This window comes from Tachysurus fulvidraco, chromosome 18, assembly GCF_022655615.1.
Source record: "Tachysurus fulvidraco isolate hzauxx_2018 chromosome 18, HZAU_PFXX_2.0, whole genome shotgun sequence".
NCBI lineage: Eukaryota > Metazoa > Chordata > Actinopteri > Siluriformes > Bagridae > Tachysurus > Tachysurus fulvidraco.
Genome location: NC_062535.1, coordinates 1,690,312 through 1,702,811, shown reverse-complemented (window position 1 = coordinate 1,702,811; position 12,500 = coordinate 1,690,312). Strand labels below are relative to the sequence as shown.

Below are 12,500 nucleotides of genomic sequence, written 5' to 3'. Positions count from 1 at the left end.
TGAGGTAATTGAGAAACCACCCAATCACCCTTGGCTCATAGGCTTGCCAAAGGCAGAGCTCATTCCATACCTGCCTACATGGCCGGACCCGGACCCACCTAGTGATGTCATTGGATTCATAAACATTCGGGACACGAGCAAACCGATGCAGTCGCATTTGATGCGCTCGCAACTGTTTGAAACATCACAGGCCATTCGTTTTAAGGACCCTTTTACCGCTCCCCCAGAAGAGCCACTGCCTGAAAAGGCATGTCCACGTGTTAGAAGTACCTTCAATGGCAAAACAAAACCACCAGACACTCATGTGCAACCAAAGGACAAACCTGAAGAAAAGCTTCCACTGGAGCCCAAGATGACACCTGTACCCCCAGACACCGTTTCGCCTCCTAAAACCGTTTTGCCTCCTACACCGACAGAGCCTACCTCTCAGGACAAAGCTCAGACACATGAACATCCTCCAGGACCTCCTGTGCCAAAGCCACGCACCCTACAGCTGTTGATGACCACAGGTGTTGGACCGGATAACGTGCAAGTCACCGTGGTCAGGAGAAGCGACGTCAAACCTCATGAGACATCTAGGTCAGAGGACGTTGGAGAAGCACCTGAGGCACGTGATCCAGCGTCTGGCAATCAGAATTCAGAACTAGAAACTAAAGACGACGACACGGACAGTAACAAGAGTCCTGAATTAGCCTATTCGACACAAGACGAGGGCTCCACGGCATCTGATGAGTACTACGAGTGTCCCGACCCAGAACACAGCAGGCTTCCTAACGGCGGACTAATCGGCTCAGGACGCGTAGCAGAGAACGGCCCGGTGAACATAATGGCACGATTCTCACAATCTATGCTGGACCTGAGGCCAGATAAAAGCACAGACCTGTACCCCACTGACAGGAACTTACTGAATGTACAGAGCAGATACACAGGAAAGGTAGGCGTGTGTGTGCGTGTGTGTGTGTGTGTGTGTGTGTGTGTGTGTGTGTTTTTGTGTAAAAGTGGAAAGTGATTCTTATCACGAGTTATCTTTTCAGCCGGACCTATAAACTAGGGTGTGTCCCAAGTGTGTGCGGTTAATTGAGGTGTGTTTACAGGCTATGAGCCTGTATGCTGTAAAATGTACCAGGGTGTGTAGCAGCAGGCTTGAGCATGCTGTGAGAACTTCAGTCGGTTCCAAACGGACACGTTAAAAAACATTTACTCCGAATCTCTGAGAGAAAAGAGTAACAAGGAAACATTTAACGAGATTTAGAAAACAACGTCTAGGCTAAAGCTAAGGCTATAACGTAAGTATAGTCCTGATCGTTTGTGGGTTAAGAAATGTTTAGCATTCGTGTTTAATTATGATTGTATGTAATATTTACAAAAATATAATAACACGGAAAGATTTGGCACATTTGTTCTATCCCTCAGATAATTTGGTGAGCTGAAAAGAAAGTCAGTACATCACTTGTCTATGTTATGTCCAAGCGAATGCTCTATAGATCGTATCCGCCCCACCCCCGTTAACAAGCAGGATTGGAGGTAGGGAGCTTTAGGACAGCCTTCACCATGATGCCAGAGAAGAGAAGGACCTTGAAGCTTACTTGTAGCTTGTAGGTCGAACTATCTCCAGGAAGCCTTTAAAAGAGAGCTTTGGTACAAGCATTGAACTAATGAAATGTTGGCCATCGTGTCACACAAGCTATATGTACAAAAAAAAAAGTTTTCGTGTCATCTACTAACAACAAGTTATTGTTTTCTTGGCTGTTTACCATAACCGCTTTAGAAAAAGCTTGTCTGTGCATGTCAGGTCGACAGAATGGATTTCAAGACACAATGATTTACGATGCTAAGTCATCGAGGTACATGTTTTTCTTTTGTTTTGTCTATCTATAGTAATCTAGGGTTAGGGTTAGGGTTAGGTAATACTAATTACTTAGGATTTGGAAGCAGAAATACTAAAGATTTTTTTAATGTCACCATTAAATGTCCTGCATAAAAGAAGGAGAAAGTGGAAAACCTTCCCTGAAACAATGTAAATATGGGTTCTATATGTAAAGTGATAGTAAACCTCATCAATATCGCTGTAGGTATCTGTACTAACGATCTACTACGTTCTAAATGACTGTATCGTGTAATACCTGGGTAGAGCGCTCTGCTGATCATGCCAGGAAGGATGATGAAGATCATCGGTAGCATTTTCAGGTAGCTGGCGAAAATCGATGCCCCTTTAGCGTGGCTCAGGTTTTTTGCCGAAAGAGATCTCTGTACGATAACCTGAAGAGTCGAACAGTAATCAGAATTATTCCTTTGTACCGTTTCTCGGCGTCCATCGAACACGTCGAAAGAATTTTGTACTGATTTAGCAAAACAAATGGCAACATTAACAGAGATATTTTGCTATGGTACAGTATGGTGTGTCCTTTGGATTAGCCAGATGATTTTTGACGGTACAGGAAATGCTTAAATCTACAGAACAAATACATGTAAAATTCACTGAAGGTCAAAGGACACGCAGTGTGAACATTGGAAGTGGGCAGGACTTCACTGTTTTTTTTTTTTCACTGTTAATTAATGAACTCACTGTTTTTTGAGTTTCTTGTTGACAACAATATGCAAATTTGTGATACCACCTTCCCGTTTCCCTCTCAGGTTTGTCATCCGATGGAAATCGCTTCCATGCGTGAAGCCTACAACAGAGCCAAAGTAGTGATTGCTAAACCAGGAGTGTACCATCGCCCTCCGAAAAGTAGCACCCGGGTAATCGGAGGGCACCGATACTGGCAGGGCAAACTGGCCACGACGCAGCACGACGTGGGCCGATCCAGCCGCTCCCCCTGCAGGAGTATCCCGTCCGGAGGACTGAAAACCAGCCAATCACCCACTCAGCGGATCTCTCACGCGCACTCCCCTTCACCACGGAGGAAGGAGACGCAGATGCCATTAGGAATCCATATTTCTAAACTCTCCAGCCTCCAACACCTTAGAGGCAGGGTCCCAGGAGTTATGGGTGACAAAAAAGGTGCACCCGGTCGCAAGGATTGTTAACCGGGAAAAAAGCAGAAACAGCGCATGCTAATTTAGTTCGTGTGTGACTACAACAAAACTAAATTAAGTTGTTTATGGTTTTCTAATGCAAATTAGTTCTGCTGCCCTGAGGTACATTTGGACCAATCCTGTGGGGCAGGTCTACTTTCAGGACTTTTATGTGGTATTTCCAGAGCTTGCTTTCAAAACGGTGGAGGCGTGTCAAAGGAAAATCGAAGCACTCTTCGTAGCGGCCCTTCTTATCATGTACTGGCCTGAACGATTTGGCTAGTACCGTCGTTTTCATTCGGAATGTATTCTCTACTGTTTGTATGTGGATTTACATCCTAAATCGTAGCACATTACAGTATGTACTGGACTGTTGTATGTACTGTTAGTATGTACTGACTGTCGGTGTCTCACACACCATGTTATGGGGCTGCTGTGAAATGGTGATGGATTTGGGATCATGGTGGGTGAACAAGAAAACACGTATGTTACAAACCAGTTTATTTTGCATACGCATACAAATCAAACAATTCCTTGTCCGGGTCATGCTGGGACAATTTCCTGCTGGGACATTAGGAGACGTTCCGACAGAAGAAAGAAAAAAACAGACACAATTTATTACAAAACAGACAACATAAAATACCAGGAAAGGACTTGGGGAAAGAAAAGTAACCGCAATACTTAAAAACTACATAACTAATTAGACAAATTGCCACCGACGACCACAAAACAAGACGCACTGCTTGAAGGTCCCCTAATTTGTCAGCAGGAAATTGTCCAGGCATGATCCTGACATACATAAGCAAGCTACAGTGTTGGAACCTTCTTCATACCCCTTTTCCACCAAAAAGTACCGGGTGCTGGTTCAGAGCTAGCGCTGGTGCTGGTTCAAAGTTAGTTCCACTGGTGAACCTTCTAAGAACCGGTTTGCCTTTCCATCGGTTAGAGAGCGTCACAGAGCCGAGTCTGACGTAACTGTATACGTGTCACGTTACACAGCGACGTTAGCGCAGCAGCGACAAACACAACACAACAACAATGGTGGATGTTACTTTACTGTTAATGCTCATGGCTTTGTGAACCTACATTAACACCCAATCGCGGCGAATCCGACGTGTACGTGCGGCTCCGTGTAATCTGTATAAACGGAGGTTATGATCGAGAAAGCACTTAACGTTGTTTTATCATTAACACAGAAAAAGCATTAGCCTTAGCATGTAGCTACTTACTATCATGTATGCTGATAATGTATCATATCGCGGTAAAGTAAAAGTGTATTAAACATTAGTGTACTTAAGGTACATTATCAAATGCGATAATGAACCACTTTTCCTGGTTCAGAGCCGGTGCTTTGGCTGTCGAAAAAAGAAAGAACTGGTTCTAAATTAGGCTCCGAACCTGCACTCGAACTGCCTCGGTGGAAAAGGGGCAAAAGTCACAAATAATTTTTTTTCTCGATCAGATTTTCTCTATCAGAGGGGATCAGATTTTAGGAAATAGGTGTTAAATATGATTGTTGATGTATTCGTTAATGGTACACATGTTTATCTCCGAGCAAGACACCTTTACCAGCTGAGGTAATGTATTTAAAGTTAGAAATCGATTATAGGAGGAAAAAAAAAACATTTTCTTACATGTTCATTCCCTGAGTTTGCTACTGAATATGAATTTGCTCATATGACTTCATAGGGATTCAAGAACTGTTTCGTTCCTCCTTGTACTCTGTTTATACGGCAAACACATTGTATTTGCCGTTGTTTTCTGAGAACAGCCATGTTGCTGTCAGTAATTAAAGAAGGTTGGTTTTTTTATAGGCTAACATGCTTTGTTGATTCTTTGTCTTGAATTTGGCGTGAGGTGGAAAGTTTTACCTGATGGCTAACATTTAAGTTTGGAGGTCTTTATTTTGACAGCAGCTTTTCCCTTAAAGCTAGAATGTTCTCCATCGTTAAACTTAGCCATCTCGTGTCACTTTAAAGGAAATAATTGAACTTTCTAGCTAGCATCAGTCAGTAAATTCTACTTTTTAAATGCAGTTGTGTTCTGTGTTTTCTGATGTGTTTTATTTATTGCTGAAGAGACACTAGCACTACATATCCGTTAATGTTTTTAGGGGAGTGGTGACGTTATGTTAGTAATGGCTATCTGTAACATTACCCGCGAGCGCTACTAGCCGAGATTAGTTAGCAAACGACACCCTACTAAGCGGCGATGCTATCATGTAAGTTGAGATCCTAGCATACAAGTGTGTCTTATGGAAGTGTATATGTGTCATAGTTAAAGGCCAAGCCATTGTCCTTGTGAGTGAGTGTGTGGGGTGGTTAGGTTGGTTACCTGATCAGTACACCAGTACCAGGTAGCGATGATGGTTAATCCGAGGGTCATTCCCGGCCAGGGCAAGTCTCCGTGCACTGGGTCGCGGAAGAGGTGCATGGCGTCAGCCCGTGGCAGGTGGCACGTCGTGTTCGGGATTATCTTCGTCGGCACAGCCTGGAGGTACACGCTCTCCAAATTGCCATAACCACCAATCTTGTTGAACGCTAGATCAAACAAAAGAAGATTCATGGGATAACATGTATAGGAATAACCCAATATCTTGGTTATTTGTGTATGTGCATAAGTATTTACCCCCTTAAACATGGAAATAAAATATGCTTAATTCAGATCAAGCTATGAATCTATACAAAATTATTTACAAATGCTTTCACTCCAGGCTCTGTTCTAAATTATTTCTGGTGCAATTCCAATCAGACTGAGAGCGCCAGATCTCCATCGAAAGAATGCAGAGTTTCGAGAACAAACAATCGGCGTCACGAAGACCGACATTCTGGGGGAAAAAAGTATCATCTATGATTGTTCCATCCTAAACTTTAAAAAGAGTGAAAGAATACAGCACAACTCTGTCCATGAGGAAGCTGTCCACAAAAAATAAGTGAGCGGGTAAAGAGAAGCAGCAGATAGGCCAAGGGTGACTCTGAAATAGCTGGAGAGAAGCCACATGAAATCCTTTTTGGTGTTCGGCAAACTCAGCAAACATGTGCAAAAGTTCTGTGGTCTTGGTGAGACCCAAACTGGAATTTTTGGCCTTGAATGAAGCCCAAGTTAGGTGGAAAAAGTACAATTGCCATGGACACATCACCCCCACTGTGAAGCATGGTGGTGGTAGCATTAAGTTCTCTCAGGACAACACTGGAACAAAACATATTGCAGTCTTCAGGAGACCTTAGACTGCAGATGGAGCACTTTTGCTAAAGTAAAGATAAAGGTATACCAAGCTCATAGAGATATTCAGAAGCGTGGTACTTGGGTGGTTCTAGTAAGTACACCTACAGTATACACCTAGAGAGGTGACACGTCTTGCACTGTAAGACACAATCAAATGGAATGTTTTCTTCTCAGCTGTCCCAAGTATTTGGTTCCAATCTTGTTCAGTTTTCAAGTCCCAGCTTGAACTTAATGCTACACCACCAATGCGTCACAGTCTTATGTGGACACTGTTCCTCTCAGTGTGTCATGACGGGCCGCGATCACAGCATGAGCAGAAGTCGAATCTGGTTGATCGTCTCCACGTGTCCTTGAGGAAGCACATGTTAGTGATAGCTACCAAACAGGGAAGGTGGGTGGTTGGTTGGTGGAAACTGGAAGAAGAATTCCAGGTTGAAGGTATAAAAGTGGGGGGGCATTTAAACAAGCGCTAAGCTCTTGAGCAGACAGAACATCCCAAATCTAGGCCGTCACACCCGACTGAACTCCTTAAATCTTACTAAATATCTTAATCACTAGCATTAGGCCTGTATTTTTTGGCTGCGTAATAAATCTGTGGGAGCAGACAGGGTTGGGCAGCATTTCATAAAGCTCCGTCTGAGAGTCATTGTCCTGTATTTAGGACCTAAATTTGTATCGCAAACAAAAAAAAAACCGAAAGCTTTTCTAAACTTCAGACTGTGTAAGTGGCTCAGATAATGCAGTCTGGCGAGTGAGACGTTCACAGCGAGTGTGCAGTTGTGCATGAAGAATGGGAGTTGATGGATGTTTACTTGGCACAGTGTGAGAGGGGGTGTATTGCAAGATAGAGCAACGCTATCCTTTCTGCTCTATAATTATTTTTTTCTCCAAAACAATCCGTCCTTTTGTTCATTTGCCAGTAGGATCAGATCACAAGTCGTGATGGGATTAATAAGTGTTTGAACAACTGATTGTATAACCCCGAAGATGTTTATTTACACACTGTTAGTGTTCATCGAGAAGTAACACAATAGTTAAGGAACAAATCACCACGGGGCGTAACAAAATAGATCTAGCGATGGAAAAAGCGCTCCGATTGCCAAAAAAAGATTATTTACCATTAACGACTCACCAGGAAGAGTTATATTTATCTTATACCACAGCAATTTGCCTCAATTCTTAAAGCTGATTAAAGACCTTCCTGTTTTATAGAGTTACTGTAAATCCAGATAATAAACAAGATACGGGAGATTTTTTTTCTGTAAGCGAACGCTTAATAGTTATGGAAGGAGAACCTAGTGTTTTTATGAATATCTTCAGGACGGGAGGTTTTTTTTTTTTTTTTTTAAATCAGCATTTTCTTTTGTTGAGAGAAAATAGAGTCTGATGAGGAAAAGACTTTGAAGCTTCTACTATCTCAAAAACATTGAATGTAACAATAAATGCATAAAAACTATGGTTAAAAAAAATTATGCCATTTTTGGCATAATTGGTTTAGCGGTTAGAAAGTTCGCCTCACACCTCCAGGGTTGGGGGTTCGATTCCTGCCTCCGCCTCGTGTGTGTGGAGCTTGCATGTTCTCCCCGTGCCTCGGGGGTTTCCTCCGGGTACTCCGGTTTCCTCCCCCGGTCCAAAGACATGCATGGTAGGTTGATTGGCATCTCTGGAAAATTGTCCGTAGTGTGTGTGTGTGTGTGTGTGTGTGAGTGAATGAGTGTGTGTGTGTGTGCCCTGTGATGGGTTGGCACTCCGTCCAGGGTGTATCCTGCCTCGATGCCCGATGACGCCTGAGATAGGCACAGGCTCCCCGTGACCCGAGAAGTTCAGAAGCGTTAAATAATGAATGAATGTAATTGTTGCCAAATTGCCGTGGTCTACAAATGTTTTTACCCCCAAAATTAGTATTTTTTAAAATTAGTTTTAAATAATTCAGGCACTGTGATGCCAAAATCCCAGATTTCATTACCAGTATCAATATTTTTAGGAATATTGCACAGAAACGAATATTCTAAATAATTCAAATCTAAACAGGTGTGCGGGTAACTGGAGGGTTTCCGAGAATCACACATGCAAATTAAAGGAGAAGGTGAAGCCCATGAACCCGCAGGCCATCCAGGAAACACGTGACACGATGCTGCACGAAAGCTGAGGGCTTTGAAGATCTGCACCGACTCGCCCCAAACAAGAAGGCAGTTTAGATAAAAACATAATCTGAGTCATCCCAGAGCATGTAGAACAGCAGGAGTAAATCATAAAAACACAAACCACAACACCGTACAAGAGCAAGGCCAGACACACGGTGTTAAACCTTCAGATGTGAGGAGGAATACATCCTAAAGTCCCTCACGAACTCCTGTAAAAAGGACGACTTTAAAAAACTTCAAGGTTTCAGCTGACGATGACATTCATATCAGATCAGTGTCTTTAAAAGAAAGCCGTCAAAAACGGTTATATTGAAGCTGATGAAATGTGGAGGATTCTAAAGAGTAAGGGAACTTAGATTCAGTTTCTGACTCCTTTCAGAGGAAGTAACTAAGACCTGCTCAGAAAGTCACCAGATGACGGGACGGCGTCAGCTAATTTGCATGTACAATGTAAACTCAGGGCCTTTTTACACCTGGTCACTTCCTGCGTTTTCTGTGATCCGATATCTACCCGACGGTAAAAAGACCAGGTCTAAATGCCCTCCGAAACGTTTTGGAGACGGATATAAACCCGATGGTACAAACCCCTTCAGGAGGTGGTCTGGGACGCGTTACAGATGAAACTGGACAGGTGTAAATGAATGTGGTTGTTCGAGCCACATACGTCAGCGCTATACTCCTCCCAAACGGAACTACGTCACTCACAGGTGACTCGCGAGTCGTGCATCGCGCCAGAAACGAATATGTTTTCCCACCAGCGCTGCTCCGATCTTACACCCAGGCGTCTCGTCGGGTCTTAAAATACGCTGCTGCCGCCAGTGAAAATGCAGCAAACAGTAAACGCTGTTTTTTGTAGCAACCGCGTACACCAAAGTGTGTTCCATTACAATTACCCCAGAAATGAGGTAAAATATATTAGCATTTTGGGCGGGAGTAGAAAGATCGGATCGATATCCGATTCGCCGAGACGCGTTTATGTGGCCTGATGTAAATGGGACAGTTTTAACCAATCAGACAGATATCGGATCAGAGACAACACATGAAGTGACCGGGTGTAAAAAGGCCCTCGGTGTTTATTTGCATATCAAACAAGACAGAATATTGTTTATTACAACAAAAATGAAGTATATGTTAGAAACAATGGTGATCTGTGATTGGCTGTTACGGTCAGTGTTGAGCTGTGATTGGTTGTCGGGGAAAGTGTTGATCTGTGATTGGTTGTCGGGGACAGTGATGATCTGTGATTGGTTGTGATGGACAGTGATGATCTGTGATTGGTTGTCGGGGACAGTGATGATCTGTGATTGGTTGTCGGGGACAGTGTTGATCTGTGATTGGCTGTTACGGTCAGTGTTGATCTGTGATTGGTTGTCGGGGACAGTGTTGATCTGTGATTGGCTGTTACGGTCAGTGTTGATCTGTGATTGGCTGTTACGGTCAGTGTTGATCTGTGATTGGTTGTCGGGGACAGTGATGATCTGTGATTGGTTGTCGGGGACAGTGATGATCTGTGATTGGTTGTTGGGGACAGTGATGATCTGTGATTGGTTGTTGGGGACAATGATCTGTGATTGGTCATCTATGACAACGTGCTCAGTGTTAAAGTTGCTAAAGTCACCAAAGTCAGCAGTACATTATCTTGACTATCTGAAGCAACCGGAGGTCCAAACATCTCAAACATCTGAAGATAAACGTTTCCTCTGATTTTCTCCTAATTGAGATAAACATCAGGCAATGATGATGTTGGAATTTGGAACAGTTCACAGGAAACTGTAAATGGTGCCACAAACCCCAGAGAGATCAGAGTCAGGATTTCCTTTGACCTCCACTGACCTTTATCATTTCTTTAATCAAAAAGGAGGCAAAAAATCAGAAGCGAGCTGTTTTGATGTTTTGAAAAGTTTAACAGATTAGATGTGAAGCGCTTTCCTGACTCGGGTGTGGCGTTAGAGGCAGAAAGCACACCGACATTCGTCTGCTTTTAGAACTCAGTCATTTGCTTGACTTTAGATCTCGATCTAAGTGATAAAAAAACCTGGCTAATTTCAGCGAAACAACTCGCCGTGACCCGCGCAGTGTTTTATTTCCTCCCGTTTTAATTCGGTTGGTTATCAAGAACATTTCCAGGTGAGAAATAGTTCTGAGCTGAAGACTTTGTCTTTCTTTGGACTGTGAAACTTTTAAAGATGTCTATATAAGGTAAGTTAATATTTGGATATGATGATTTCACCATGAATGTGCCCGCAGGAATGTACACACACACACACACACACATACCCACACCCACACACACACACACACACACACACACACACACTGAACACATAACCATGTGATTGCACCATCACATGATGTTTTTCCTTCTCCATTGCTTTTTTAAGCCTTGAGATCGAAGGTGTGACACAGAATAAAACAGTAAGTCAACAGCGACGAGGCGTCGAGGACGAAGCCGACTTTCTCTTACCAACCTGAAGTTCTTGTTTTCCTCTAGCAGAAAGTCCCAGACGGATTTATTTATTTATTTATTTATTTATTTATTTATTTATTTATTTATTTATATTCCTCTCACAACCAAACAAATCTAATGTAAAACTAACTACAGATCGTCACATTATATATCTTCTACATTAAAATGAATGTCATGGAAAGCCGGAAGTTTCAAGCATCCATCAGAAGTCATTTCCACACCAGGGTCTCTTTATTATTCTCTTAAAACTCGGCGTTTTACACCGAAACCGGAAAACATAAACCTCTCTGTTCTCTACGCTCGGAAAGACGCTAACAATGGAGACTCCTTCCATAAGACTGAAGGTAAATAAACATCTCGTTGGAGAACAGCAGGTCCAGAGGATCTCCTGAGTATGGATTATTTACACAGACCAGAAATTTCCACTGACTCGACTTTGGTGTTTGGACCAAAATAATAAATCACAGACCCCTTGGTGATGCTTCACAGCTTCACATCTACTGATCTACAGACTGAGCTGCTGCTATAGACTTGGCTAATATAAAGGATAAATTTGACGTTACATTATAACCTGTAACCGGAGACTTTTTTCTTCCAAACACACATTTATGATGTAAAAGCTCGTTAGTGAAACTGCATGGAACGAAATTAATGAGCAAAATTAACAAGATGCTAACATAACTATTTTTATGAAATGGCTAATCGCGTATGATTCGTACGCGGTTAAAGTTAAACTCCGCCCACAGACACATCACTCATGTGTACATGAAACGTTTGTCATGCGTTTCAAATGTATTCATTCATCTTCTACCACTTATCCGAACTTCTCGGGTCACGGGGAGCCTGTGCCTATCTCAGGCGTCATCGGGCATCGAGGCAGGATACACCCTGGACGGAGTGCCAACCCATCACAGTGCACACACACACACACACACACACACACACACACTCTCACACACACACTACGGACAATTTTCCAGAGATGCCAATCAACCTACCATGCATGTCTTTGGACCGGGGAGGAAACCGGAGTACCCGGAGGAAACCCCCGAGACACGGGGAGAACATGCAAACTCCACACACACACAAGGCGGAGGTGGGAATCGAACCCCCGACCCTGGTGGTGTGAGGCGAACGTGCTAACCACTAAGCCACCGTGCCCCCCTTCGAGTGTATAATATAATTATTTATATATTTATTTGTTCTTTAAGGAGGGTAGTGGCTGTGGTAAAAGGGCTGAATCTCACTGTGCCATTGTCAGAAAGGCATTGTGGGTAATGTTGGAAACCATTCTACATGAGAAAAAAATAAAAAATCGGTCATCTAGTAAAGAAACATACTGAAGTGCTAGCTAGCTAAGTTAGCAAGCTCATGTTTCTCCAAACATGTTTATAGCTACGTAGTTAGATCAAACGTTACTATAGAACTTTCACCCTGTGAACCATGACGTCACATTTCTAGTCCAGCTCACTAAGAAATATTTCCACATGTTTATGTTTTCTTTGTCTCCACTGTCTCAGACATTAGCAGAACGGTGTCCCACATGCTAACACCCTGACTTCCAGCAGGCTCTATTTTAAAATGGAAAATTTACAGACCTCTTACTGTAATTGTCTTACACAGTATCATAATATAATACCACACAC

At 42.9% G+C, this 12,500-nt stretch overlaps 2 protein-coding genes across 2 annotated transcripts in view; one reads left to right on the top strand and one right to left on the bottom strand.

The window, feature by feature from the left end:
* Positions 1 to 3,975, top strand: part of LOC113637350 (protein FAM83G) — a 13,456-nt gene extending 9,481 nt beyond the window's left edge. The window contains exons 4-5 of the mRNA XM_027137947.2: positions 1 to 934; positions 2,635 to 3,975. The exon at positions 1 to 934 is cut by the window's left edge and continues 327 nt beyond it. Coding sequence (XP_026993748.2) covers positions 1 to 934; positions 2,635 to 3,030 — 1,330 coding nt within the window. The 3' untranslated portion in view covers positions 3,031 to 3,975. The remainder of the gene's footprint in view (positions 935 to 2,634) is intronic.
* Positions 1 to 12,500, bottom strand: part of slc5a10 (solute carrier family 5 member 10) — a 35,448-nt gene that overhangs the window by 17,047 nt on the left and 5,901 nt on the right. Inside the window, exons 8-9 of the mRNA XM_027137948.2 lie at positions 5,353 to 5,558; positions 2,124 to 2,259 (exon numbers count right to left, since the gene is read on the bottom strand). Of these exons, the coding sequence (XP_026993749.2) occupies positions 2,124 to 2,259; positions 5,353 to 5,558 (342 nt within the window). The remainder of the gene's footprint in view (positions 1 to 2,123; positions 2,260 to 5,352; positions 5,559 to 12,500) is intronic.